Consider the following 27,346-nt stretch of genomic DNA (forward strand, 5'->3'; position numbering starts at 1 on the left):
TTCTGGAAAAAAAAAAAATTCTGTGATTTCACATAGTTGTGATTTGGGATTAGCTAATCTATTCAATTTGCTGATATACGTTACCTTTCAGTAATCACTGGCAGCCATTTTGTTGCCTGAAAACATTTTAGGATGAAAGTTATACAAAGACTGTATGTTCCTTAGAATTCTCAGTTTTATGCAAATGACGATTTCTATGGCAGTCTTTTCATTGCAGTTGTGGGGACCCAAGAAAAAACATTGGCTTTGATGAGGCTGTCTTTGGAGCAATGGTATATTTTTAGCCATGGTTGTGCTATTAAAAACAGTCTCTTTATTGGGTCTCATGTATATCCTGTAATGATGTATATTTCAACCTCGATTTGGCCATTTAACAGAAAAAAAAAGCAGAAATGAGCCGATTTTAAGTTTTGTTCCCCTAAAAAGATTCAAAGATCTATGTGCAGCAACCTTTCCCCCGCTGTTTGTTTCGTTGGAAAAAGTTTTCTTCCAAGGATTGTTAGCTGTGGCCAGACATTTTGAGTTATGTATCTTGCTATTCAGCACCTGGGTGTGTCCCTTAACATCTTGTGAAGAAGTGGAAGACAGGCAAAACCAAGGCAGAGCCAGTGCCACAGCAATGAGTTGTTTACTTGTAAAACCCTGAAGAATGTCTTTATAGTTAGGTTTCTTCTATGTCTCGATATTTTTCTATCGTTTCTAAATCCCGAAATAGAAAATAACAATGTAATTGGTATCAAAATGTACTTTAGCATGCAATTTAAGATATAAAACCAAAACCAAAGGTGTTCTAAATAAACTACAAAGATGAGCCATTTATGTTGACGTTTGGTCGCAGATATATGACGTAGCCGCGGAGGGATCCTATCTTGTCAGAACCATGGTCAGAACGCTGAGAGCCAGTGAACAGCAGAAGTCTAACGTTAGCTCAGCCTCAGCTACTCATTAGGACAGAGACATAGAACTGAGAAGACGTTTGCTGTGAACATTTCTGAAAGCAAATGTTAACTTTCGGATAGTACCGTTGGCTGGACTGTCTAGCGTTTCGGGGGCTAGCTTTCAGTTTACTTACTGGTGTTCTGCGGTGGAAATAGGAAAAATGTCGTCTCCAAGTCCGGGTAAAAGGCGAATGGATACCGACGTGGTGAAACTGTATCCTTTCTGAACATAAACAACAGTCGCTCATTCGCTGTCTAGTCAGCTATTTCCTGATGTAGCTATGTGGAAATGTGACATTAGCAGACCCTATTTTGTTGTTTGTTTGTCTTGGTAACCCAAAGCAGAAAGAGCTTTCATTGTGAATGACTGGTGTTTTTGTGTAAACAACATTTTGCTAGCAAAGCCAAGTGTTAGCTATTTATGTCCTGCGAACCTTCAGTCGCTTATCGGGACAGCTGTGTTAGATAATCACATAACGCTAGTTCCCAAGTCCTTTTTAGCATTTTTCCAACTCTGTATATTTGTAACGTTAGCTGTCTAGCTTGCTGTCTATATTTGAAAATTACTGCAACAGCCGAACAGACTAACGTCCTTCTCATTTTCCAGGAAGGTCTGTCATCTTGTTGCACCACCAATAGACCTGACAGCGATAGACTATATTAACACCTTATGGCAATTTGGTTTCTTTGTCCAGCCTGTTGTTGTCAGGGTAGTCAAACTGTCCATACACGTTGACACAGGAGCTTGTTTACATAACGTAAGGCTAACGTCAACTGAAAAATGCTGCTGTCTTTTGTTCTACTCTCGTAAAAACGTTGGCGTTATTGCAGAATGTATAGCATTCTGGGGCTTATTAGCTTCACTTTATAACCCTACTAAGGGTTTTCTAATTGTGTTATTGCATCTGCCACTTGAAATGTTACCTTGTAACGCTGCTGAGCTGGCTGGCTAGCCTGCTGGTTAATTTCAACATCAAAATGGCCACCTGATCTGTGTGCCTCACTGTACCTCAGTGTTTGCAGGCAAATATATGGAAGGTTAACTTGTATACTTTTGTAGTGGTTGTAATTTGTTTTTTTATAAATATTGGAGTGAACGTAACAGCTGTTAAGTGGTACAGCAGGTGTCATGAGCCTTCAGTCGTTTTCACTGAGGAATGCTTTAACTTTTATCTATTTGTGTTCTGTTTTTCAAGTCGATGTCACCATGTTTACTTTTGTCCTGCTGCTTTATTTGTTCAACTTCACTTAGGGCTGACAGAGGGAGCTCTACATTGAACCTTAACAATTAATTTCCAGTCCATACAATGTTCTAGAAAACAGTATGAACAAGTAGTATTGTTTTTGTCCCAGCACAGTGGAAACCAGCTTTATGATTGGGTAGCCTGTTACTAACCGGAAACCATAAGAGGGAGGGACTTAGAACAGCTGATGGGATGGCTGTACAGCTTAGTCAAATATGGGGCTAGAACTGGGCTGGTCAAAACAAACCAAAAACAAGGGGAAGTTGTCTTAACAGGGTCAACATAATGGTTAAAAAGGAAAAGTTTGAAAGTCTTGGTAGTTTGATCCTGAAATTGAGGAATAACTGTATTCTGAGTTATGTTTGCAAATATAGACCTAACATATCTGACTCACGCAATACTGTGCATTTCATAATACATCCTGTCTAATACCATCACATTAGAGTTGGAATATCAGTAGCCTATAGATACATTGAAACCATTAACAAGGAAGGTGAAGCTAGTTCATTTTAAGCTACATTTATCTTGTTATTTTGGCATGTGGCCTAAGGCATTGTATTACATCTGCTAGGTAGCAAAAGTGCTTGTTTGTGCAAGTTTATGCTCCCCCCCCCACTTGTCTCCACTAACGTGTTGGCTATGCCAGCCATGACAGAGTGGTGAAGCAGACAGAGAGCAGCACACAGACATGCAGCCTTGCAGTAGTAGTACACCCCCTCTCCTTCCTGAGCTACTTGACTGACAGGCAAGAGCAGGTTTGCTGTATGCCACCTGCTCAATTCCATACAATGACTGTGTTTGTTTTATGATACCATGAGGGAGCAGTGGCCAGCAAGTGTTGAAGAAGACAGGCATGTGCGTTTAAGTGTAGGTTTGCAGAGTTGGGATTTACAGGCTTACATAGCACATAGGTTCACTGCTGACTAGTCCGTCTTGTTGGGTTAAAGTAGGGAGGTTACTGTTATGGGAAACAGGTCATTCCTTCTGTTTGTGTCCCCTGAGCAAAACTAGCAGTAACAACCTCCTCTCTGTGCTCTCTATCCCTGCGTCTCCCCCTGGTGTAACCAAAACCCGAAACTCACGCTGCCTTTTAGACAGGAGTGGCTTCTTTCTTATGGGCTGACACTGAGAACACATTCATTTCTTGTGGCCACCGGAGAGCTGAGAATCTAGAGCGTTGGCCATAAGGGAATTCATGAAAATGAATGTCAGAATCACCTCAGTATGTCATATCACTGGGTTAAAGCTTTGTCCTGAGCCAGGCCCATGGATGGCAGCCTGTTTTCTGCACCAAATGTACAGCCTTTGTGTTAGCATGCCAGTACCCTAAACTAGTCCTGAGTGGCAAGAGACAACTTGTTTATTGTCCAGTTCTTGCCAAACTGTAGTCCTAGACCTTAATTAGACTTATTTTCCAATGACCTGCATACATTTTGGCCACTGGCTATTCAGTCTTTCTCTAGGACAGGTTGCTTTAATTTTGGAACACAGTGTTCTTGATCAGGAGTCTAAGTGTTGTGTCATTTCAAAGAGCTTTACATTCAGTTAGTTCTTCTGTGGGGTTGACTGCACATACTGTGTTGGTAGTTGTGCTATTATTTGCATGTTTTCATCATTCTACTCGCTTTACAAATGCTTTTAAGCAGTAAGCTGCTGGAATTTGAGCACAGGTAGGTTACAAAGGACTAAGCCTATTTTGAATGTTAACACAGGCTCTTGCAGTGTCTGGCCTATGGATTTGAATGCAGAGAATGGAAAAGGAAGTGTAAAATGATCTGTACAGCAGTTTATATTTATTTATATTTGACCTGAAGAAGACATGTTTGTACAAATGTGTAATTTTATTTTATATATATATATATATATATATATATATATATATATATATATATATATATATATATATATATATATATATATATATATGCGCTATAGTTCTGTGAAGCATGGCCACCGGTGAATTATATTCAAGACTGGGTGTTGCATGCTTCATCAGCTCCAGTATCCTGGCATAAATACCAGCGTATATGGGTCTTAATCATTTCCCCCCAAATTAGGTGTATGATACATGTTTTGTGTCATGTTTTTGCTTCATGTTTCTTCAACTTTTCTGAAGAAACTATTGAAGCAATACTTTCAGTAATCCTGGTTTATTCAACTGTCCACAATCAGGGGGTAGGCTTCTAGGGGCAGTGTCCACCTCCTCCTTTTTTATTTTAATGTCTTCCCCCTACTCCCTTCCCCACCACATCCCTCCATCCTCCCGGTGTGGAAACCAATCCTGAGCTTCATCTGCACTCCGCTTAGTGTTTCTGGCCTCATTGTGCCCTTGTAACATGTCATCCGGACAGCATCAGCAGTGGAGTCTTTTGTGTTTCCCCGTTTACAGAAGCCCCTGCGACCTCCATCTCCCGCTGCTGTGTCAGACCATGTCACACAGTCACAGGCAGCTATTCTGCACCCAGTGCTATTATTGTGGGACTGAACCAACTAGACGCAGTTGACTGTAGTGAAGGAGCCAGCAGTTTTCTGCCTGTTCTTGACTGAGAGATTGATTGAATGAATAGGAGCACGATGGACTCATGATGAGAATGGGGAAAGCTCTGGTCGGACGATGAAGTTGCATAAACAAAATGTTTTGTTATGGTGTACCATTATGCTGACAGCAAAAATGGCATAGTGTCGCCGGTTAGCTCAGTTGGTAGAGCAGGCACACATAGAGATTTATTGTTCGATGCAGAAGGTCAAGGGCTCGAATCCGACCTGTGACGTAGGCATTGGTCATTTGGTTAACACTAAAGGCCGGTTATCACTTTGTAGACCATGTTTATTGTGGCTACAGGTAGGGCTATTACATCACGAAATTTTAGTTGACAATTAATTGTCATACAAATAATTGCGATTTACGATTTTAATTGGCATTTTCTGTTCATTTTATGCCACACAGCGGTGCTGTTGTGTTTGGCTTTGCAACTAGACCTAAATCCATGTTGTTAATTTCAATGACTGCTCATCGAAATTATGTGATCGTTGGCAAAGGAGTGTCAATTGATTTTCAAATAGTTTGCTGAAACAATGTTTCACCTCTTAATCTGCTGCACAGATATATTTCAAATATATTGTTCTAAAACTTTTGTGTAGGCCAAACCTGTATAACCAAAAAGTGGTTCAAGACTACAGCATTTATTCAGAGACAAAATGGAACCAACACTGTACATTTACTACCACATGACAACTTTACTGTTAATTTAGTCTCTGCTTCGATCCCCAACATCTGTCTTCTCTGAGCACATCCACCCTCACTCTTTCTCGCTCGACCACACATTTGCTTCGGAAAGAAACAAATACGGTCTCATATGTGCTGAAACGGAAGAACCTGCCCAACAGCAGTAAGAGCTAGACGACCAAGCTCTCTTTTCCATGATTTTATCCTGACATTGGAGCCATGTGCTCAGGTAGGACACTTTATTTACCTCAACCAAGTGGATGGAAATGCACATAATTCACTTTACATTAGTTTTTTTGTAACATTGGCCCTTGATTGTGGAATCTAATGAGTTTACAAAATGATTGCATCTGTGAGAAGCTCAAACACTGACTAAGACAATGTAGGGAATGGCCCACCTGCTGTACTGAACCAATGATTGTACAGAATTAGGAAGACTAAACTGAGATATTTCTGGTGTCTTCGAGTCCTGGGAAAGCTGATAATATAATACTAGATTCAAATGTTTTTGTATTGTACACAGTGAAATATAGCAAATGTCTCCAGATGTAAGTGTCGGGGCTCTTGGGCTGTTTTCTGTTTGTGTTAGTCTAAAAGCTTAAAAAATACTAGTTTCTGCTTCTCTATATCTACATCTCCTTTTTGTGATTGCTGCGTTTACATATGCCTTTGTCTGCGCCCATGCATGCATTCTTTTTGTTTTTTATTAATTTTTTTATTTTCAACACAACACCATGCAGGTATTTTTATACATATGCTACATCATCCAGCCCTAACCAAGCTCCTGCTCTTTTTCCTTTTTTATTTCTTCATGAGTAAACATAAGGTAACCTAGTATATTGTGGATGAGGCCCCTTTTAGTCAAGGGGCCCCCACCTTGATTGATAATCCTGTTTTGGGGGGGGTCCATGAGCAAGGCTTCTCTGACAGTAGATTTGAGGCCATCACTGTTAATCCCACAGTGCAAACAGTGAAGCTTCCTGCACGCATGGCTGAGTTCCCTTAGAAAAACAGATGGACTGAAGTTCCTCTCTTTGTTTCACATGATTTTTTTTTCTGGCACTGGGGAGTTCAGCCTGCCTCTGCCGCTCATGTGCGCTATTGCTTTAATGTGGAAAATCGAAGTCCAGTTGTCTAAAAAATGTTGACTTTAAAATAGCCCTTTGTTTTGGCTAAAATGTATGCCTATATGTATGAAGCAAAAGAACCTTATCAAAAAAGTGCAACCTACACTACCCACACCCTACACTTGACTCTATCTTGTAATCTGCCTCTGTGCGTCTCGTCTGTATCAAGTTAATAAAACCGTATAAAGCCGTATCTGTCTCACTACACTAAAATTTGGGTTTGTTAACAGTTTCCTCAACATGTCAGTGTTGAAATTCAGGGTTTATTCGTCTTTGAAACAGACAGCAGGGCTCGACATTAAGGCTTGTCCGGGACAAGTGGATTTTTTGTAGGGCAAGTGGAAGAGAAATTGACTTGCACCACTGGACAAGTTAAAACTCAAACAAAATAAAATGCCATGTTACGTCACGTTATGTGCCATTCATTACGTCTATGTTACCGATTTTATTTTACCGATTTGAAATCAATACATTAACTAACGTTAGACCCAGCGGCAGAGGGTCAACGGACCGCTAACATTAGACCCAGCCCGCTGTTGAGCTCATTCTCTGTAAGCGATGCAACATGAAAGCACCGCGGAACCAGCAAGTCAGCCAGCGTTAGTTGGCTAACGTTAGCTTGCTAACTCCGCCTTATCCCCCTCGCCACATCGTTCACAGAAAACGAGCCGAATACAGATGTCACTCGTGGCGATAGCAATGTGCTTTGTGTGGATGAAGCATTAAGTTAATTTGACTCATTTAGCGGCTGGCTCTCTGCCAGCCACTAAAGCTTTAGCGTTACTACTCCGCTGCTCGTTTGTCCGTCAGTTATTGTAAAACCTCAGCTCCGCGACTTGCCTGATTCAATATCAACTAATAATCAAATGTAAAGTAGCTACTCCTTTTAAAGGTTCTCTTGGTAAATCATCCACTGCCGTTAGAAAGTGAAATTGTAGGAAAAAATTAACACCAACATTTAGTGCAAAATCCATTATGTCTACAAAATTATTTTAGATATAGTAGTCACCACTACCTCTGGTGATGCACTGCACACACCAGCGTGCAATGTATTACTTTGTAATATGGAACCTGGAGATCCTTTTTTCTTGTTGAAGGGGAAATCTATTGTTGGGACACGTTTGTTTCTACTGTTTCAACTGAATTTTATTAATGTTGCTAGAGTTTGGATGCTTTCAACGGTTTGTTCGAATTCAGCATTAGCAAAACACACAAAATTGTTTTTATAAAATGATAAATCTTTACCCGGACAAGTGACTTTTGTGCATGGACAAGTGAAACGTAAATATACTTGTCCAAAGGACAAGTGTCTCAAAAACTTAATGTCGAGCCCTGTCACAGAAAATCTTGTCTTGTATGTTAATAGATTTGCTCATTAAATGGTTGCCTCTGATTTAGGCCATTGTTTCTTCTGTCCTGGCTCAGTTTTGTGATCATTAATGATAATTTAATTTGTGTGTACATGCACGCAGCTCAGACACGTGCATGCACACAGAGACTCTGTGCTATTGCTGTAAATAGACTGTTGATTTAGTGAAGGGCTGAGAGGAGGAACAGCTGAGGGATTGACATTTTAATTGCAGTGGGTGGGCTCTCATCTCTCACCAGAGAAGACAAAGAATTTAGCCTGTGCAGCACTGTGCCACTCCAGCTCTCACACAAGGAGGTAGCCATCAGCTAACATAGTATAGTCAGGCCTGTATTTAATGGAAACCAAGTATGCATTGCAAAATAATTATAATATTTTGGGTTAAGTTTTGAGTATTGAGCTAGGTATATTTGTTTCTGCAGGTCTTTTTCTAATTGTTTGATTGCACATGCAAATTGTGGATTGCAAAGACAGCTTATGCATTTATGTACATTTTCAGAACTGTTACTATAATGTTGGTTGAAAATGTTAATTGCAATGTGTTTTAGTCTCAGCTGTGTTTACACATCTCTCGGTGAGCTGAGAAAACATAGTCTTGTTAACACTTATGAATGAGGCCGGGTAAAATTTACACAGGTCCAACATTTTAGGCTGCCTGTATATGTGTGCTTTTGTTGTTTACTGTAAAGTAACTAATATAATTACAGTTGTATACGTAATCCTTAGGCTTCATCATGTTAAATGTGTTCAAATTCTAGATGTTTACCTTTTTAATTTTCAAAGCAGAAATGAAACTGAAGTAAAGTTAATTTACTTCCCATCCACCATTTAGTGAGTGCAGCACTTAACAGCTACCAGACATTTTCATGTTGGTTTCAGTGAGTCAGGCCTTTGGGGCCATGTGTCCATTGATATGTAAAACGTGCTGCAAGGTTTTTTTCCGCACAGACCGCACACGCTGGTACCAAGTGCTTCATCAGAATTTAAACACTTTGTCAGAACAGGCTGGGTGCGAGCTAACTTACTCTATTCCATATTACTGACATAGTTAGTAGCTCCATTAACAGCTGCATGGCTTTACAAAAGCCTAAGCCTTTTTTACTCATACCGTACCCGTTTGTTTTGGGGTAATTGTCACTAAACTGAGCTCCAATGCAAAACAAGTGCTGTGGCGCAGTTCTCATTATTGGCCTAAGCCTTGTGACTGTGACCATAAGAGGTTCTGAACTTGACCATCTGACCAATTTTTTTTATTTAACTGCTGTCTAGTATATTTCCTTAGATGATTTCAGTAAGGAGAGACTTCATTTAAGAGTGAAATAAGTTTAATAAACATGGTGCATAATAGGTTGATGGGTTAGTCTTTGGCGATTAGACTCTTATCGCAATGTACGTTTTTAAGGGGCAGTGGATATATAGGAATATCCCCCCGATGGAGTCTAGACACTGGTGGAGGTGATGAAGGGATAAAGGAAGCCTGAAGATCTGGATGGATGTGATGTGAAGCAGGGCTTCTGATGGAGGAACCCTTGGTGCTGGGATTGATGAGAACCGGAGGTGAATGCGGTGGAGGAGGGTTGCATCGATTTAGCCTGAAATGACAACTGGCAGCAGCAGAGAGCAGAACAGATTTAAAGTTTGAATGCAACAACGCAATAGCTCATGGAGATTGTGGCAAATCTGGTTGGTTTAACTGAAAGAGTAAACGCCCATATTCAGCTGATGACAATGCAGCTGATTAGGTTGGGAGAGAGAGAAATGTGAAGCATTGAAGTCTTCCTGAAAGAATTTATGCTAAGCTTCATTTGTGAGGCAGCAGTAGTTGGCAGAGTATAGAAGAGTAAGAATAAACCCGAGGATAACAGGACTTCAGGGTTAAAGTTTGCCACATATGTAACCAATTTCCTGTCAGAGATCAATGAAGCTTATGTTGTGTTTTTAGTAATAAGCAGAGGTTGAAGTAAGTTAATGTCTTGGGGCATGCTTTTAGAATCTTGACTTAAAGAAAGCTCCATGAATCCCAGAATCTCCCGATCCCTTCATAAGTTTGTTTGTGGAGAACTTTGTAGACCTCTGAATATGCACATAATTCTGCTAAAGTCCTAGTAAACATGATCTTAATACAACTATTCCACCCTAGTCTTTGAAGGATTAGATCACTCTTTGTGGCTAATTCATTTGTTTTGCTTCCACATAGAATAATCACATTTTCTTCATCTGTTTATGTAAGTAGTACAGGTTATTAAGTCCTTAGTTCCCCAGATCTACAAAGCTAGGTGGGAGAGCTCTTATCTCTTGTGGGATCTGGGCTGAAAGGGGAAGTGAGAGCAGCTGGCTTGACCACAGGCATGCTAGTATTAGTATACCACTATACCTATATTCAGTTATCAGAGCCAGCCAGGGCAGTCATGAACAGCCAAGACCCGCTTGCCTCATACTGGATCTGAGAACAACCCTGCCATACATTGACAATGAAGGAACTAGACTGAGGAACTGTGGTTATTGCCAGGCTTGTCTAAAACAGTTTGGGACAAGCATTGCATTAGCTTGTATGTATGGTACAGTAGAGGGCACCTCAATTTCCAAATCAGTCAAGCATACCTTCAAACACCCTTAAAACCACTGTTGCACCTCTGTTCTACCACTGATCTGTGACCTGATTTCTGTTAAGCTGGCCTGATGATTACCTACTTTTTAGCTGTAAATTACGAACTCAAATTAAAACTTCTTCATTTATAAACTGAAAATTAGTATCTAGGCTTCTGTGCTGTATTGTCCCCCCCCCCCCCCACACTCCTTTTTAGCATTTTGTCAAATATAGCTAGCTAATTTGATCTTTTTTGTTGTTTTCACTTTGATGTAACCCGAAGGGACTTCTTACTTAAACCAAATCTACAGTGCATCTCATTTTATTATACAACACAAGCAACAGGCAAGTTGCATATTGATTGATTATTAATAGCTTGATAAAACATCTGAAATATCAGATTGGAATAGGCAGATCATTATTTTCATTATGTAATGTAAATGAAAAGATTGTAGTCTGGATGAATGGGAGCTGTTTTTAGACTTGGCTTCTTGTCTAATTCATTCTCATTTTCGTCTCCTTTAAACTCGCCATGTAAACACAGGATTATTTATCTACTGAGTCAAGCTGGGGTGTGAGGGGGTTTCTGATGGTGGAAATGGTTCAGTTAGGCTCCAAATAATGCAATAAAATTGAGTAGAGAGAGTTTTACTTAATGGGTGATGAAAAATAAACCGCTGGGGTAAGACATCAGCCTCAGTATGAGAGAGAGTGTAAGAGATGCAGAGGGTAGAGGAGTGGGTCAGTGACGGCTGCAGTGACGGTGTTGTTGAACTGATTTAAATCACACTCTCACAGCAACACATTGCCTATCACTCATCTGCCTGCTGTGACAGGATGGTTGCTGTGCTAGCTGCCTCTGTTTTCAGAGCTCTGAGTGTAGTGGAGGTCACACAGTAATCCTTGGCTCGATACAGTGCACTAATACATAAAAAGTTTAATGCACAAACACAGGGCACATTTACACACAGGCTAGGACTTCAAAGAAGCAATGCATATATAAAAGTGTTAGGCAGAGACTGCAAACGAGCAAACCCTCTTTGACTCCTATGAGAATATCAGAGAGTGGGCATTGAGCCCATATTTGGAGGAAGAAAACAGCTTTGTTGTTGGTGTATTGTTAGTATTGACTTTGTTGTCTGTTTCGTTGTTGTTTTTTAATGTACAGGCTGCTTTCTGTTGTCATTGCAAAATGTAGCTCACTGTCTTAAGTAAATAAGTCATCTTTCTCTCCATCTTTTTGTGGTAAAGACTATAAGCTTCTTCTTTTGGTAGTCTATACTTGAATCTCTTTTGGTAGAGGAAGCCTACCCATTGCTTACACTCTGAGGACAGCTGTTGTATTTCCTGCCTTTCATCTGCAAGGCCTTTTGATTGTACATGTGTGGAAGGGAGAGAACACGAAAGAGAGGTAGCTGCCTCAGAGTTCCTTATCTCTAAACAAAGATGTGCTAGGTTAGTGTTTGTTCTGCCTTTTGAAACAACTAATTTGACAAATTAGCATAATCCAATCCCTATGTACTTAAACATTGTCTTTGTTATTGTTCTTTTGCGCATGTGGGTTAGCTTGTTTATTTAAAGTGTCAAAAAGTCAATCACCTGAAAATCTGGGTTGATTCTTAACCGATAACTATCATAACATAAATTAAAAGTCTATCCAGACACAGGTTTTGCCCTATTATGTATCCTGATACACACAGGCCAAATCATCATCATCACCATTATCAGCCAGGAGTCCACAGCAATGTCTTTCACATCCACAGATCTGCTCACAAGGCTAGATCAGCATTCACCAGGCTTAACTCTTTTCTCTCATTATCGCTGCATCACTATCTCTTTGCTTCTTTCCATGTTCCTTTTTGCTTTATTCTTTAACAACTCTTTATCTTCTCATGCTTCCCCCCCCCCCCCCCCCCCACCCGCTCTGTTGGCTGACCTTATTCTACCCGCTCTTTTTATGTTCCTATTTCCCGCTGGCTTTATGCAGGTTATGAACTATTAGTGTCTTTCAGACAGACTTCTTAGCTTTGCTTCTTATGTTCATTCTTTGAGAGTCTTTTTCTCTGGTTAGTGCCATTAATAACTGGAAATTCTGCATGGTGCCGCTTCTGTTACTCAGTAACCTAGCTCTCTCCTAATGCCTTCGGGATTATTTGATTTGCTGCCTTTCCTGTTATTTCAGCCTAGCCTGCCCTGAAGGTCTGTACGTTCCCATTTAAAAGGATTACTTGAAGCTGGAGGCATCAGCAGGTGGTCAGAGTATTGTTGAATTTGATTGTCCATGCCCAAGACATAAAGATGTACAATATTTGAAGAAATGTTTTCTTCTTTCCATGATGTGAAACGTTTTGGCACTTTTTGATTGCTTTGTTTTTCAAAAATTGAAAATAAACAAAACATAAGAAGTTGCTACTGGATTTATTGAATCACCCTGTTGATGAAAGGATATAGTGGGCTTCCCTTCCTCTCAAAAAGAAAGATGGGAACTTCTCTGAAACTAGCCGTTGTCTCCCTTTTACTAGATCAACAACTTCTGTTTCCAAAGAGGAACATTTCAAGCATGGTTGACACTTCATTGTTTGACAGAGTGCTGTTTATGATACCCCATCACGTTTATTTTCCATACTTAGAAAGAGGTTGGTCAGGATGGGATATTTTGATCCAGGGTCAGACAGGGATAGTGGCCTGAATGGACCAGAAGGAAAACAAGACATGTCTAGACCACAACCGTAGATGCTAATTACTGCATATTTCTATACTTTAACCTTTTAAATGTTTGAAATCAGGAGAGCATTGCCCTAAGTGGCTGGATAAACTTTGAAACAGGGTAATTGGTAGCCTGAAAGTAGTTCTTTTAGACCTTTCTTTCTATGCAGCATTTTCAAGTGTTGAGTGTTGTCAAGCCAGTATGTCATTATATGAAGAAAGTGTTGCATTGACATGGCGTTAACACAGGAGACCGTGTTGCTGTTACAGTTCAGGGTTTTCAGGGATGTCTGAGATATGGTAAAGAGGATGTGTTTGTATGTTCCTCTGGATTGTTTGGGCTTTGTGTATCAGATTACAAGTGTGTGTAAAAGGATATTTACCTGGTGCTATCCACAGATTATGATTTATCTATACTAATCCAAGGTGGGGGGTGGATGGATAGTCGTTATGGTGGGAATAGGGAACAAGTAGATGCCTAGGGCTCCAGACTGTGACCAAATGCATTTTTTGTTGTTGTATAACATAATTTCTTATAATAATGTCTTGCTTTCTTGTCAGCTGTTGGAGTGAAACCAATTTGCCTTACCTTTTGAAATACAATGTGTCATTTCACCTCTGTTTACAAATCTAAACCAAAAGACAGTGCAGCACATAGTTAAATGGTATATACTGAATGTCCTGCCTATCCAGTTTTTCTTTGTTTCTCTGTTATACTGGCTGAGTGGCTGTTTATCAACTACACTCTCGATACATCTCCCACTCCATCAAACTGTTGGGAATTAACAGGCTCTACCAGGAACTCCCTTCATTTTACCAGACCTGCCAAACTACTCCATTGCACATGCCTTGTCAGAGTGCTTCTCTCTGATTGGTTGTAGTATTTGCGTATTTAGGTTAATGGAGCCAATCTGGTCTAGCTGAGGAATCTCAACATAATGCCATCTGAAAAGAAGAGGGCTGTTGTTGACAGTGACTAGTTATTTACTGTGTGAAAGGAATGAGTGCTTGGTTTCGGTCTTAAACAAAAGGCCAGTGGATTAGACCTTTGTGTCATGAGGACATGGACGATGGCCCTATCAAAGTGAGATTGGGATTGGTCTTTCTTATGACACAGATGAGAGGGTTGATGTTTGACGTCAATGCCAGAGATAGTTTCTTAAGATAAAGATTGTGAGTATTGTGTGTGCATGTTGCTGCTATGGTTTTGACCAAGCAAATCAACAAAGACCACACTCGTATTAATATCATTAACCTAGGGGGTTTGTAAGGAGAGCGGGGTTGGTTGGTGATTTGTGATGGTGGGGATAGATGGAAGGCGCTCAGTCCAGCCACAGTCACTATTGAAAACTTGACATGGTTATTTGTGACTTATGACTGAACTTCATCAGCGTGTGTGTGTGTGTGTGGCATAGTCATGTGAGTATACCATTATGCGAGAAGTCAGTTGGTGCAATTTGGGCTACTCCCTTTCCCTACCTCACATGATCTCACTAATTGATACACGAATATTTACAGATCAAGACCCCGACCTTTGCATTTCTGCTTGTAATTTTGCTGTCTTATAAAGTGAATTCCTGCTAGACACTGTATTCTGCAAACATGTACTTAGAAGTGTCAACTAAATGTCTAAAATGTAAATAAAATAATCTAGTTTTGCACAGGTAGACCAGTTCTTCTTTGGCTTCTCAGTCATTATGGCCAATGTCAATTAGCCTTCAGCATAATCAGTGTTGGTTCAACACCATTAATAGCTTATCCCCCACCATGCCTCACTGCTGTCCTCTATAACATAACACACACAGCCCATACCATCCCCCTCCTCAGCATTGCGTCCTTCTCTCCTGTGGTCATACACACATTCACTTACACACCAGTAGTTTCACTACTACAATAGTTAGATGCAAATTTGTCCTTACATGAAGGGCAGACTTTGGTGAGCATAAACATAATGCATGTAGTCTAATGTGTCTGACTGGAGTCTCCCTATTGCACATGGCTAGTTGTTGTTTTGCTAGCATGCTTTGGATACATATTGTCCTGGTGTTAGTGTTTTTTCATTCTGCCTTGGATTTTGTATCAAAGAGTCTCAGCATGGCTCTTCGACTCCAGCACAAGTCAGAACAGAGAGCTGCTTCTTCTGTCTGACAATGACACGTTTCCTTGCAGAAGGACTCAGTCTGCTCTTCGCAGACTCAACCAGAGCTTAAAATAACCTTCAGTTTGATTTAACCCTTTGGGGGTCAGTGCTACATTACTGCTAATGGGATATTCACTCAATCAGGATGGACGAGCCAGCTGCTACTGTGTGGCATGGAAAACAGAGTTTTATCACATCTCTTGTACCTTCTGTCTCTAATGTGTTCTTTGAGTCTTTCACTCTCATTTTGTGATCATTCTTTCTATCGTTCTTTTTCTCTTGTTTATTTTTATCTCTGAGTCTCTCTCTCTCTGCTTCAATTTGATTTCCTGTGCCTCTTCCCTCTGCTCACATCAAAAAATCATTTCTCTGTGATGATTTTGTGTTGGAGTGGAGATAATAAATTATCACTTCAGTCTTTTTCAACTTGGACCCTATTTTGCTATGCCTTTGTGTCTAAATGACTGATGGGAATTTGTCCAGTATCAAGCAAGCTCGCTGCAGTCAGCAAAACAAGCTACAATGTATGTTATTGGGCAATTGCGCACATTCAATTTGTATCCACAAAAGTGCTGTTTTTACCACTGACATGCTCAGATTATTGTTCCAAGTGTCTGACAACATCATGGAAAGGATTCCTACGGAGGTCGACCTTTCTCGTTAAACCCACCAGACTCCATGTAAATAAACAGTAATTTCAGCATCGTACACTACATTCAAAGTTGATTCAAAGTAAAACTATGAAAAGCTGTCTTGGTTCGTCTTTTCACTTTACCAACAATCGCCACTCTGGTTTGGTTGAAATTAACACATACTTTACCGATTTACATATGGAAATATGCTGGCTCTATACATGCTAAAAGTATTGTTTATTTAAATGGAGTCTTGATGGATGGTTGGTAGGTTTAGAGTTAGATCTCTGAGTTGTTTCTTGTTTAAAAAATGAGGATTTTACTCTTTTAAAAAAAGGTCTATCTCTGTAGGGATCCTTTCCATAATGTAGTCAGACACTTATAATAACAATATGAGCCTGTCGGTGGCAAAAACAGCACTTTTAGTGGATGAAATTGACAATGCACATTTGCCCTATAGGATTACATTGCAGCTCGGTTCGTGGCTGCCAGTGCAGTGTTTTTGCTTACTGGCCAATTTCAAAGATTTTTGTTCACATCAGTCACCTACACAAAAACATAGGAAAATAGGGTTCAGGTTAAAAAAAAATTCTAAATTACCTTTTTTAAATGGTTGCAAGCTTATAGTTTACCTCTTGACAAAGGCACTTCTCAGTTTAGTAACTTACACATGCCTTTCAGAGTGCTTCTCTCTGACTGGTTATAGTATTTGGGTTAATGGAGCCACTCTGTCTAGCTGAGGAAACCCAACATAATTTCATCTGAAAATAACTACATGTATGTCTGTGAGACTGTAGTGTGTAGGTTTCAGATAGTGGGAGATTCTCTCCACTTTCTTCTAGAGCATCACAAGCTTCATAACACAAGTTGAATCAGAAATTGATTACGACAAGCTAAGTTGTTTTTATGTAATTTTGTTGTATCTAATGTTGAAACAGGGCAGACATAGCGAGGGGATAAGGGTTTTGTCAGGAGTATATGTGGTAAAATAAACTTGTAGAATCTCAGACAGTCGCTGTAAAGAGATGAACGTCTGCACTGTTTCCCAGTGGGGACTTGTGTGTTTATTGCTATTGGAGAGGGACAGGTGGAGGAAAGCCAGCATGGTTCTGAAGCATGGGTGAATATGATCTGCTGGCTGATGTGAGTGTGCATGATTTTTGTTTTGTTTTTTTAATCACTGGCCTGCATACTTCACATTCAATCTGGGGGTTATTAATTCAACGTGCAGAATGACAAATTGGCGTAAGGCTATTGATTGTCATTTAAGTGATGCTCCAGGACTAAGGGTCAGAACATAATCCAAGTGTAATTTTCCTGCATTGATTTTTCATTATCTGTCTAAAGCTATAATTTCTCTTTAGTTTTCAGAACTCTGTAGGATATGAAAAAATGATGTTGGTAAGGAGAAAGGGAAAAAGGTCAGACTCTGGTCATGTTTTTTTCTTCCTTTCAACAAAGCATGTAATGATGTGTTACCTGGAAACAACTGCAGCTGAATTACCATTTAACAGAGGCCAAATTTTTAGTGATCCTGAATGTTATTTGAGCATTTTTCATTATTGTAGTCCCTCAGGTTGTGTTTGTTCATGTGTATGCAGTCATGTGAAGATATTGTCCTTAACAGCCTTACAGCATTGAGAGCAAGCACGAAGTCACCATCCTCAGTGGACTCAATGAATTTGTAGTGAAGTTTTTCGGACCACAAGGAAGTAAGTGTTCTCTTTTCTGATTTAACAATGTTTTTTTGTCCTGACAAATGAAACAACTATCTTAATTTGTTGCTGAATCCTCATTCGGGCTGATTAATGTGCTCCAGAAAGTGGCCATAGGATTTTGGGTGTGTTCTCATCCGGGTTCCATGAAATATGGAACAAATTAAGGAGCGTTTATTTGTGTGTCTGCCACTTGGGATCTTGACATCTCTCCCATCAATGCCCCTTCTCTGACCAAATGTTTAACTTTTTAAAAACTCTAATTAGAGCATGACGTGACAATGATTGTTGTTGTGAGGTCAGCCAGCACAGGAATTTGTCATTCTTGTGTGTGGAACATAAAGAGAGGCTTGTTACAGCAGGCGTAAAGAACGTAAAATGTATTGAAACCATGCCTGAGGCCACGAAGTGGATGAGCTAGGCTTGATGGGAATTTTGATGAGAGTGGCCTCATCAGCAGGAAATACTTCTTTTGTGTGCTGTTCGCAATATCTTTCACACTAAAACCACTGCCACTTAAAGACTGACAGACGCATCAGCAAAGAGAGGAAGTGGGTGTATGACCCTGTTTATGATGCCTCATAACTATGCCAAATAAAATGGCACTGTTGTCTGCCCACGTGTGTGTGTGTGTGTGTGTGTGTGTGTGTGTGTGTGTGTGCGCACATACTCACCACCATTCAAACCCATCAAGTGTGTTTTCAGTCACCTATGTGCTGTTCAGTATGACACATAAGGGTCCTGTTACACACAGCTACTCTGGGAGAGCATCACTCGCTCACACTCTCTTCCTCTTTGTTAGTGCATTATATGAAGTGATTTGGAAGTAAAGAATTCCCCTGGCCTGAAATACATTACTGAAAAAACATGATATAAATGGTAAAGGGAAAACATATGTGTTGTTTATGTGTCCCTCTCTCTATTGTGTTTCTGAGAAAGAGGAAAGGAGTGCAGAAAATTGATATAACCTTTCAGTGTCTAAATCCATCGCCGTGCATAATGGATGATGTTAAATGGAATCAAAGTCTCTTCTCTGCCCTCAATAGTGTTCGCTCATTCATTTTTGTGTTCCCTCCTCATGTACAGCACCTTACGAGGGAGGCGTATGGAAGGTGCGAGTAGATCTTCCTGACAAATATCCTTTTAAATCACCATCAATAGGTAGGAGCTCTACTATCGCATGAGGGATTATAAGGTCACATTTTATTGGGGGTTCCACTTTCTTTTTTTTAGTTTTTTTTTTAAAACACTTTCCTCATCATCTCTCTTTTCAGGATTCATGAACAAGATTTTTCATCCCAACATTGACGAAGCGTAAGTTGATTATAGTCATGTATTTGAAGTCAATATTTATTGGATTATTGGTCCTTAACACCCTTTTAAGGCCTTGTGTATTTAAGCTCATCGAATAATATTTACTTGTAATTATGTCATGTTGCTGGACTGTCATATTGTAAACTAAAAACACTGGTTGAATTCATTAATATTTCTTTGTTTTCTATATTGCTTTATACATGTTTTAACATCTAGGCCTTGAAATAGTAATAGAATATCGGCTTATGTTGTGAACTACACTTTTAACTTTTATATGAGCCACCAGTTTTGGCACAATTGGCTAGCAGCAGCAAATCACCTCATCTCAGCCCAGTAATCCACTGCTTGAGAGAGTAGATCCTTTGACGGACCTGGTCTGTGAAGGTTGGTCTCTGGGAGGACCAGGGGCCCGTTACAGGAAGCAGGTTTAGTAAAAACTGAGTTTGTTAACCCTGAGATGAGGGAATTTCAGAAAGGCAGGTAAATCTAATCTGAGAAAGAGGGGTAACTCCAGCCCGTTTTCAGAAAGAGAGGTAACTTAACCTCAGAGTCAGTTACTATGGTTACTGAGTCTGTGAACCCTACCTGGTTGGGAGCAGGTTTTCTTCAATAAACCTTGAGTTTCTCACAGTCTCCTCCCTCTGACACAGCGCTCTTTAATTTCCTCATTCATTCGTTCAGTCTGTATCAGGCGTAAATATTTTTTTCTCTCCAACATTTCCTTTTGTCGATGATCCCGTTGATGAAGAAGCTGTATTACTTCGCAGGGAGTTAAACATACGTCGAGAGATGATATTGAGGCCCCAACTAGATATATTTTCATTTCCAGATAACTACCTGAGCGGTATCATTTTTCTTCAGTCCATCAGATATGTACATAACCTTATCCGTCCTCGTATCACTAACGTCACCCATCTTGGACATGCTCTTACTTCCGAGCAGATTCTTTGTGTCACATTATTAGTTAGTTTTTTGCAAACGGCAGTTTTCTTTACAACATTGGTGATGCGGAGCATATTAGTAAAGCCACTGTGTGCCTCGCTCTGAAACATTTTTACAACCAGTGAGAGCCATTAAAAAGGAGTTCCACAGGATTGCAGGTGAATGATGTAAAACCCTTTTTTGAAATAAATGATTAAAAATTATAAATCTGTTAATGACATGGTGATGCAACCTTAGAATGGGATTAGTAGTACTTTTTGCCAACAGGATTGCAACTATAAAATAGATTATAGGTTAAATACCATTCCACCAGTTTTCACCAGTAATATTATACTTGTGATTAAATATGAAATGAATGAACTATATTGGAACTTACGCATTGACTCGAGAAGCAATTTTCTCCCACGCCAATTCTCACTCTTTTGCAGCAGCAGCCGTGTTTCTTTTTCACGAAATAGATGTTCAAACTCGCTGCATGTGCCCATGAGTATTTGCAGTTCCAGAGGGGTAAAGTACAGCGACCGATTTTCTTTTTTTTTTTGTGGTTGTTGCCATGGTGAATTGTAGTATCATGGCTCCATTCATGCTACCTTTTTGTAGTGGTGGTGCATGCGCTTAACTCTGAGTGAACCTACTCTGAGGTGATTGAACCAACTCAAATCAGCTGTTCTGTAACAGAAAACTCCCATCTCAGGGTAAATCAACTCAGAGTTCAGGGTTAGACTCCAAGTTAGTTCAACCTCTTTCCTGAAACGGCCCCAATGGACAGGCTGAACCTGTGCTTCCTCCCCAAAGAGGATAGTCTAGTCTCCCAAAGATCAAAATCATGGTGCATTCAGGTGGTTCCAATCAGAAAGTTTCACATTTATCACCAGGATATAACGACTGACAAAGCAAATACCAGTTGTAAACTGCAGCAAGTTAACCCTGTTTACTATACAAGTAGTGACATTTCAATTCAAAACACAACAGACAACAGGTAAATATTGTATAGTAGGGTAAACTGTAAATATATCAATATGAGAGTATTTGTCAGGCTTCCATTATTCAAACCTAGCTTTGTCATTGGTCTACTTTAAAGTTAAATATTTATCTGTGACTGATAACCATTTCTTGCAACTACCTGGTATGTCCAACCTGGTCACATGATATTTCACAACTTGACTAGAATCTCCTGAACTCTCCTAAAACAACTGACGCTACACAAGTGAAAAGGGCTGTAAGGAATATATCACCCTTGTACTCCACTTTTGGGCAAAATAAGGCTGCATTTCTCAGCCACACTTGCAAAAGGACAAGCCTTGTTGAACTGTTGACATACTTAGTATAGAGAAGTAGACTTGAAGGGATCCAGTCTGTGAGCTGGGACACACATTACACACAGATTCGCTCTTCCCTCCCTTCAACCTTACCCCTCTAACTCTGTTTTCTTCTGTTTCCCAGGTCAGGGACAGTGTGCTTAGATGTCATCAACCAGACATGGACAGCCCTTTATGGTGAGCGGCCCTACTGCTTATGTGTCCATATTAAGTTTCCCCACTGGAGTCTGTGCGATTATGTGCAAAGAACTTGACACACTGTGACATCAGCACCAAAAAGGTGAATGCGGGCCCCTCGCTAGCAAGTGTGGTCACATTAGGCATTCATTTCTTAATGTTAATTTCTCATTACAGCCCCAACACAGGACTAAGATGGCTTTCGAGCAATATAAATGACTTTACAGTAATATCTCTAGCAGATGTTTCAGCATTTCACCCTATTTGTTTTCACTGTTGTTCTGGATATGAAACCCCTAAATGGTATTTAAGCATCTTGATTCATAATGAACTATTGATTCCATTGTTTTGATATAAAGAGGAAAGGATTTGATAACTAATGTCAATATCAAGCTTGGCCTGTTTTTTTCCTTCTCTGAAATATAGTTAAACCATCAAGTCAATAATCACATTTGTGTTATGTAATCTTTGTACTAAAATGCTGCAGTTTTAATCAACTGATTAAACCCCTACATGATAATACTGTACAATAGACCGTAGGAAAGTGTTTGTTTTCCCAACTGAATGGACGCAACAGTGACACTTAGGAGAGGAGAGCGGAATTGCAGGTATTTCCACTAGGCCTCAACTCTGAGAGAAAGCTGAGGCCTGCTAGCAGAGAGCTAGTAAAAGGGATTAGTGGGGTGCCAGCCGCTGTGAGGCTATCAGGGGGAGGATTTTACTTTTGTTGCTAGCATATACACCTTGCATTGTATGGTCATCACTGACTGATGTGTGTACATTGATTATGAGCTTTCCTGTGGCCAATCAACAGAGGCAGCAGTTTTATATTAGACGTGTAATTGGCATAATATTGGGTGAGCATCAGGTTCCTTTCAAAGAAGCCCAACAGAAACTGCCATTAAATCGCCAGATTATATAAATGTCGGATCACTTATTTCTGTCAGTTGGTAAAGTGGTAATGAAAAATCTGTTGCCTTCCTCCCCAGATCTGACCAACATCTTTGAGTCGTTCCTGCCGCAGCTGCTGGCTTACCCAAACCCCATCGACCCCCTGAATGGAGACGCAGCGGCCATGTACCTTCACCGGCCAGAGGAGTACAAGCAAAAAATCAAAGGTTCAAACTAATCTAAAACTGTTAATGTAATCCCTTTAGCTTCTTAAATTATTGCACACCTGGAAAAAGGAATTTCCCCAGTTTTATTACCCAACAAAATATAAGTAATTCAGATCACCTCATTCTCTTGGAGTTTAGGCTATCACTTTTTACTGTCTGACCATGCTCTCGCTCTCTTTTCCTCTCTGTTTTTCCCTCCAGAGTACATCCAGAAATATGCAACAGAGGAGGCTCTGAAGGAGCAGGAAGAGGGGGCAGGCGACTCTTCATCTGAAAGCTCCATGTCGGATTTCTCAGAAGACGAGGCCCAGGACATGGAGTTGTAGTGATAGGAGGGCTCCCCCATCCCGCCTCCTCCTTTAACCCCCACAGAGACTATATTTGATTTCCTAACCATGAGAAAGCAGACTTATAATATTCATATTTAAACAAGTTGATTTTTTTTATTATTATTATTATTATTATTATTATTACTACTAAACAAGGATTTTTATGGATATCTAGCCTTTGGTGTGTTTGACAGACACCCCTCCCATTCTGTAGCTGTTTCTCCCTACACAGATGTCGACATTGCTTTCACACTCTCTCGCTGTCATCTCCGCATTTTTAAGGTGTCATGTAGGCGTAGACAGGAAACCTCCCCAATAGCATTTTATTTCTTTACTGAAATTTCACTTTTTAAAATATAAAAAGTCTATACGTTTCACCTGAATCCTAATTTCCTTTCTTTTTCCAGAATGCTAATTGATTCTGACAAACATTTTGTTAGTTGCTCCGCTACAGAGCTGCTTAGGTCTTGCTTGCCTGGGCGACAGCTCTACAATATATCCTGTAGTCAAGAAGGTTTTTTGAAGTGAACAATCACTAACAAGGTGTCATAGCACACCTTATATAAAAATACTTAAAGTGTAGTGCCAATAGACGTTCATAAATCAACCCTGAATGCTTCCTAAGCATATATTTTTCAACATATTGATTGAGACACGTCAGTAAAAATTATGGCTTTGTTTCTCGTTTAGTTCGGATGATACCTTGGTATGTTACTTCATGTTACTCTTTGTTAACCTGCTGCAGCTGCCTGTCTACATGTGCCGCTGTGCATGGCTAAATAAATGCTTAACAAGGTCAGGTCTTGGAAAACAAATGCATTAAATATGTCTTGTTACAGGGTGAGGGACAGTGTGGTGAGAACGATGTGTTGGGTGCTTTTGGTGTTGATTTGTGGAACGTACACTAGCTGCATAAACTGTATGGAAGACTCGTGCACAAAGGAAATGAAGAACGGAGTGGCCTTTGTGGAGATTCTGGTCAGAGTCACTTGGTATGATGGGACCTGGAAATAGCCCGGAGTTACCCTTTAACCATCTAACCATATGAATTTCATTCATGCAGCTCTCACTAGTTTTCTGTCAGGAGGTGCATCAAACACATGAACACCAAACATTCTCATTGTGCACGATGCCACTGGCATTTAATCACCTGTCCTGCTTTAAAAACACATTGCTGTTAGTATTATTGGTCAATAACAACTTTTCAGGTAGAGAAATAATGTCATTATCACCTATTCTTGTGAATTTAGAAAACCAGCACCAAAGCAGTTTTTATTTTAGTGAAAAGCAACAGAAATGGTCACATGGTTATAGAGTGGCTCTGAGTAAAAAATGAAGTGATTTATTGAAGATTCTGATTTGTGTAGTATCGGCCCTCCTCACAGTCCACTGTTACATGGAGTTTGCTCCAATGCATGCCCTTCATATTGGTCTGACCTATGGTATGTACCCCGACTGCATCAACTGGACCCCCACACTTTGTCTGCCTACCAGGACACCTATTTGGATCACTAGTTTGAAGAAGATTACAAAATAAGAGCTCAATGTATAACATTTAGGCTTGTAGCAAATTTCGTTGAGAATTAATTTCATATGTATAGATTAGACTTATCTAAAAAAAAAAATGTTACTCATTGTTGAGTCAATGTGGCAGGATAACATGTAAATCCATGATACGTGGAACGAATAGTGTTAAGACACCGTCATGAAAACTCTGTCTTTAACCCAAAACACTGGCCGAGTGTTGCTTGTCGAGGCAAACGTGGCAGTCAAACTACCTAGAAAACCCTGAAAAGTATTCACTTCATAGATTGCAGTAAGAATCACTGGTTGCTTTGTGGGAGATTCAACGCTGAATCGTACTCCGAAGGTTACCTTATCACCTCTGATCTCAACTCCCTCTTCTGTGCCTCATCACAAAAGGAAGGGTGAAGAAGCGTTAAAGAAGTCCCCAAAACCATTATTCCAAAAAGCCATGAAGGTTAAAAGCAACTAGAAAAACACATTGTTTTTAGTCATCCTACTTTTATTCTCCTCTTTCTGCAATGTGACCTTGCGGAATTTGTGATTTGACATCTAATTTTTCACTCTGTTGCAGAAAAGGGGGGATTGCCCATGGCTGTGTGAGTGACGTTGGGTTTATTTGAGCAAATGTAGGATCGTTAGACTTTTCTGGCTCAGGTTTGAAATACAGTTTGGTTGTATCTTGCATAGTAATTAACATTTTCACCCAGGACTTGTTGAAAGGATGGGATTCATGCTAACATTTGTTGAACTGTGTTTTTGACAGGGTAGTTAGTTTTGCTCGGTGTTGACTTCAACTAAACAACATATGCTATATGGCTGTATTACAGATAGAGTTAGCTAGTTTGATATACTTACCTGATAAAGCATTCATTGTTCATCTGATTTTTAGTTAGTGTCTGTCGTGTGGTTAAATGTAAGATACTCCATAGACATGCCTGCTTGTCCTCTTCTTGCAGAGTTGTACAGATGAGTGTGAGTTATTTCAAACTAGGGTGATGTTTGACCTGTAGTGAGCCTGGTAGATCTAACTGTACAGAATTCAAAGGTGTGGTTCAGCCCTTTTCAAGACATTGGATTTTCTCCAAAAACAATTCTGTGCTCATAATAATAATAATTTCTCTCACCCAACCCGGGGAGGTTTTGAATGTTAGCTTGGGGTTAGCTTCCAGGAGGATGCAGCCATTTTAACTGCCGTAGAGCTAACTTTTGTGATACTTCAACATGTTCAAGGCAGTATAAAGCTATATGAATGTTTTCGTGTTTTCAGAGTGTTTGTGGTCGACATCCACTCAAACAGAACAAACCTACAAACTGTATGCAGATTCCCAATCTCATAATTGGCTTGTGTTTTCTCCCTAAGCAGCCTATAAGTTTATTTATCCATTAGAGATACCTTCTTTTTTTGTTTTTAATCTTGGCCGCCAAGCACCACTGTTCTAAGTTATGGTTCCGCTAAATTATCACCCTGATAAGAACTTGATCTTGAGTTTTTTTTTGTTTTTGTTTTTTTCTCTTAAGTAATTCAGATTGAAATTCTTGTTTTACTTTACATTTGTGCAGTATTGTATGCGAGTGCTGAAGATACAGTATATCCAATTTGAGAATTGTAATAAAATAGCACATAGTTGCAATTGTGCAACAGGGAACTAATGATATTCTTTGTCTTTTCAAAAATATGACTTTTGTGTTTGGGTTAAATCATAGAATTGGTTTTTGGCATCTGCTGGGTAATAAACTGATGATATACTCAGCTGTGGCCTAGTTTTGCTCTGGTAAACATGACAACCATCTGATCTTCACTTTTTTTTTTTTTTTTTACTTCACATTTACTCATTCAAGGTCAAAAGAAATAACTACTGCCTTTGTGTTTCAGGTTGTCTTTAACTCGAGTCAAGAACTAAAAAAAAAAATTCCTTAAATCAGTGAATGATTATGCTTCCCATTGAAACTTGAATTCTAAATTATTTTTGGAAAAAAAAGAACATGTTTATTGTGCTTTTATTTAATTTCCCTTTTGGCTTTCACCCCTCCTTGTCTGCTCGAAGACCACAGGTGTACAGATAATGTCTTAACTACCCACAGTTTTAACCACAGCGACTCCAGACAACCACAATAACATGATTGACGGGGCTTCAAATTTCTAACTGCAAACCTGCAGAGAAGGTCCAGTCCAAAGCCATAGCCCCACATCCGTACTCGCACTCCCCCACACCCTGCCAGATACAATAAGGATGAAGGGCCTCCGCTAAGCAAATGGACTGCTCTATCTTTAATCCATAGACAAGACATCCAGGGCCTGTTCTCAGTTTTATCAGCACATCTGCAGAGAGCCAGCATCCTGATCCTGTAATATCACCTCCCTCTGTGTGTTGACTGTGTCTCGTTATGCACTTGCATGCTTCTGGTGTGGAGTCGAGGCTCGCTTGGTGCACACCTCCCCATTCTGTTTTGGGCTTGTGTTTGTGGCCTACTGCTGCCATCAGGGGATTTAGCAGGCCCACACAGCATGGAAAATGGCAGTTTTTTTTGTTATAGAAACTATGTATTTTTTACCTAGTGTGTGATACTTGAGGGTTAAAAAGTCAAAAGGTTTATTTTTTTTGTTTTGAAAAGTCCATCCTTGGTCTTATTTTTATCACCCTCTTTGCCCTCTTGTTTTTTCTTTGCATTGTGAAGTGGGCATGCTTGTCAAAAAGACAAATGCTCTCTATTAATATGCTTATAACCTCATAAATAGTTGTGTATAAAATAAACTGTTATAACTTCTTTTTTAATAAAACATTCAATGTGTATGAAAGGTCTTTGTCTGAGGCTGATGATTCTCATAGGTTTCACCCAGTGTGCTTTAACCTCCTGATATAGGATCTGTCATATCCTCAGGACTTGACTGCAGAAAACTTGAACAATATATATTGCATATGTCTAAATGCATCCAA

The 27,346-nt window shown here is 39.8% G+C and overlaps 1 protein-coding gene across 1 annotated transcript; it reads left to right on the forward strand.

Moving 5' to 3' along the window:
• Positions 1-866: 866 nt before the first annotated feature.
• On the forward strand, positions 867-27,210 carry ube2h (ubiquitin-conjugating enzyme E2H (UBC8 homolog, yeast)). Its single transcript, XM_078243139.1, has 7 exons — positions 867-1,152; positions 17,605-17,681; positions 18,771-18,845; positions 18,959-18,998; positions 21,384-21,436; positions 22,426-22,554; positions 22,756-27,210. The coding sequence occupies exons 1-7, from the start codon at positions 1,100-1,102 to the stop codon at positions 22,878-22,880; spliced, it is 552 nt and encodes a 183-aa protein (XP_078099265.1). The 5' UTR covers positions 867-1,099; the 3' UTR covers positions 22,881-27,210.
• The last annotated feature ends 136 nt before the right edge of the window (positions 27,211-27,346 follow it).

This window comes from Sander vitreus, chromosome 23 (genome assembly GCF_031162955.1).
Source record: "Sander vitreus isolate 19-12246 chromosome 23, sanVit1, whole genome shotgun sequence".
Taxonomy (NCBI): Eukaryota; Metazoa; Chordata; class Actinopteri; order Perciformes; family Percidae; genus Sander; species Sander vitreus.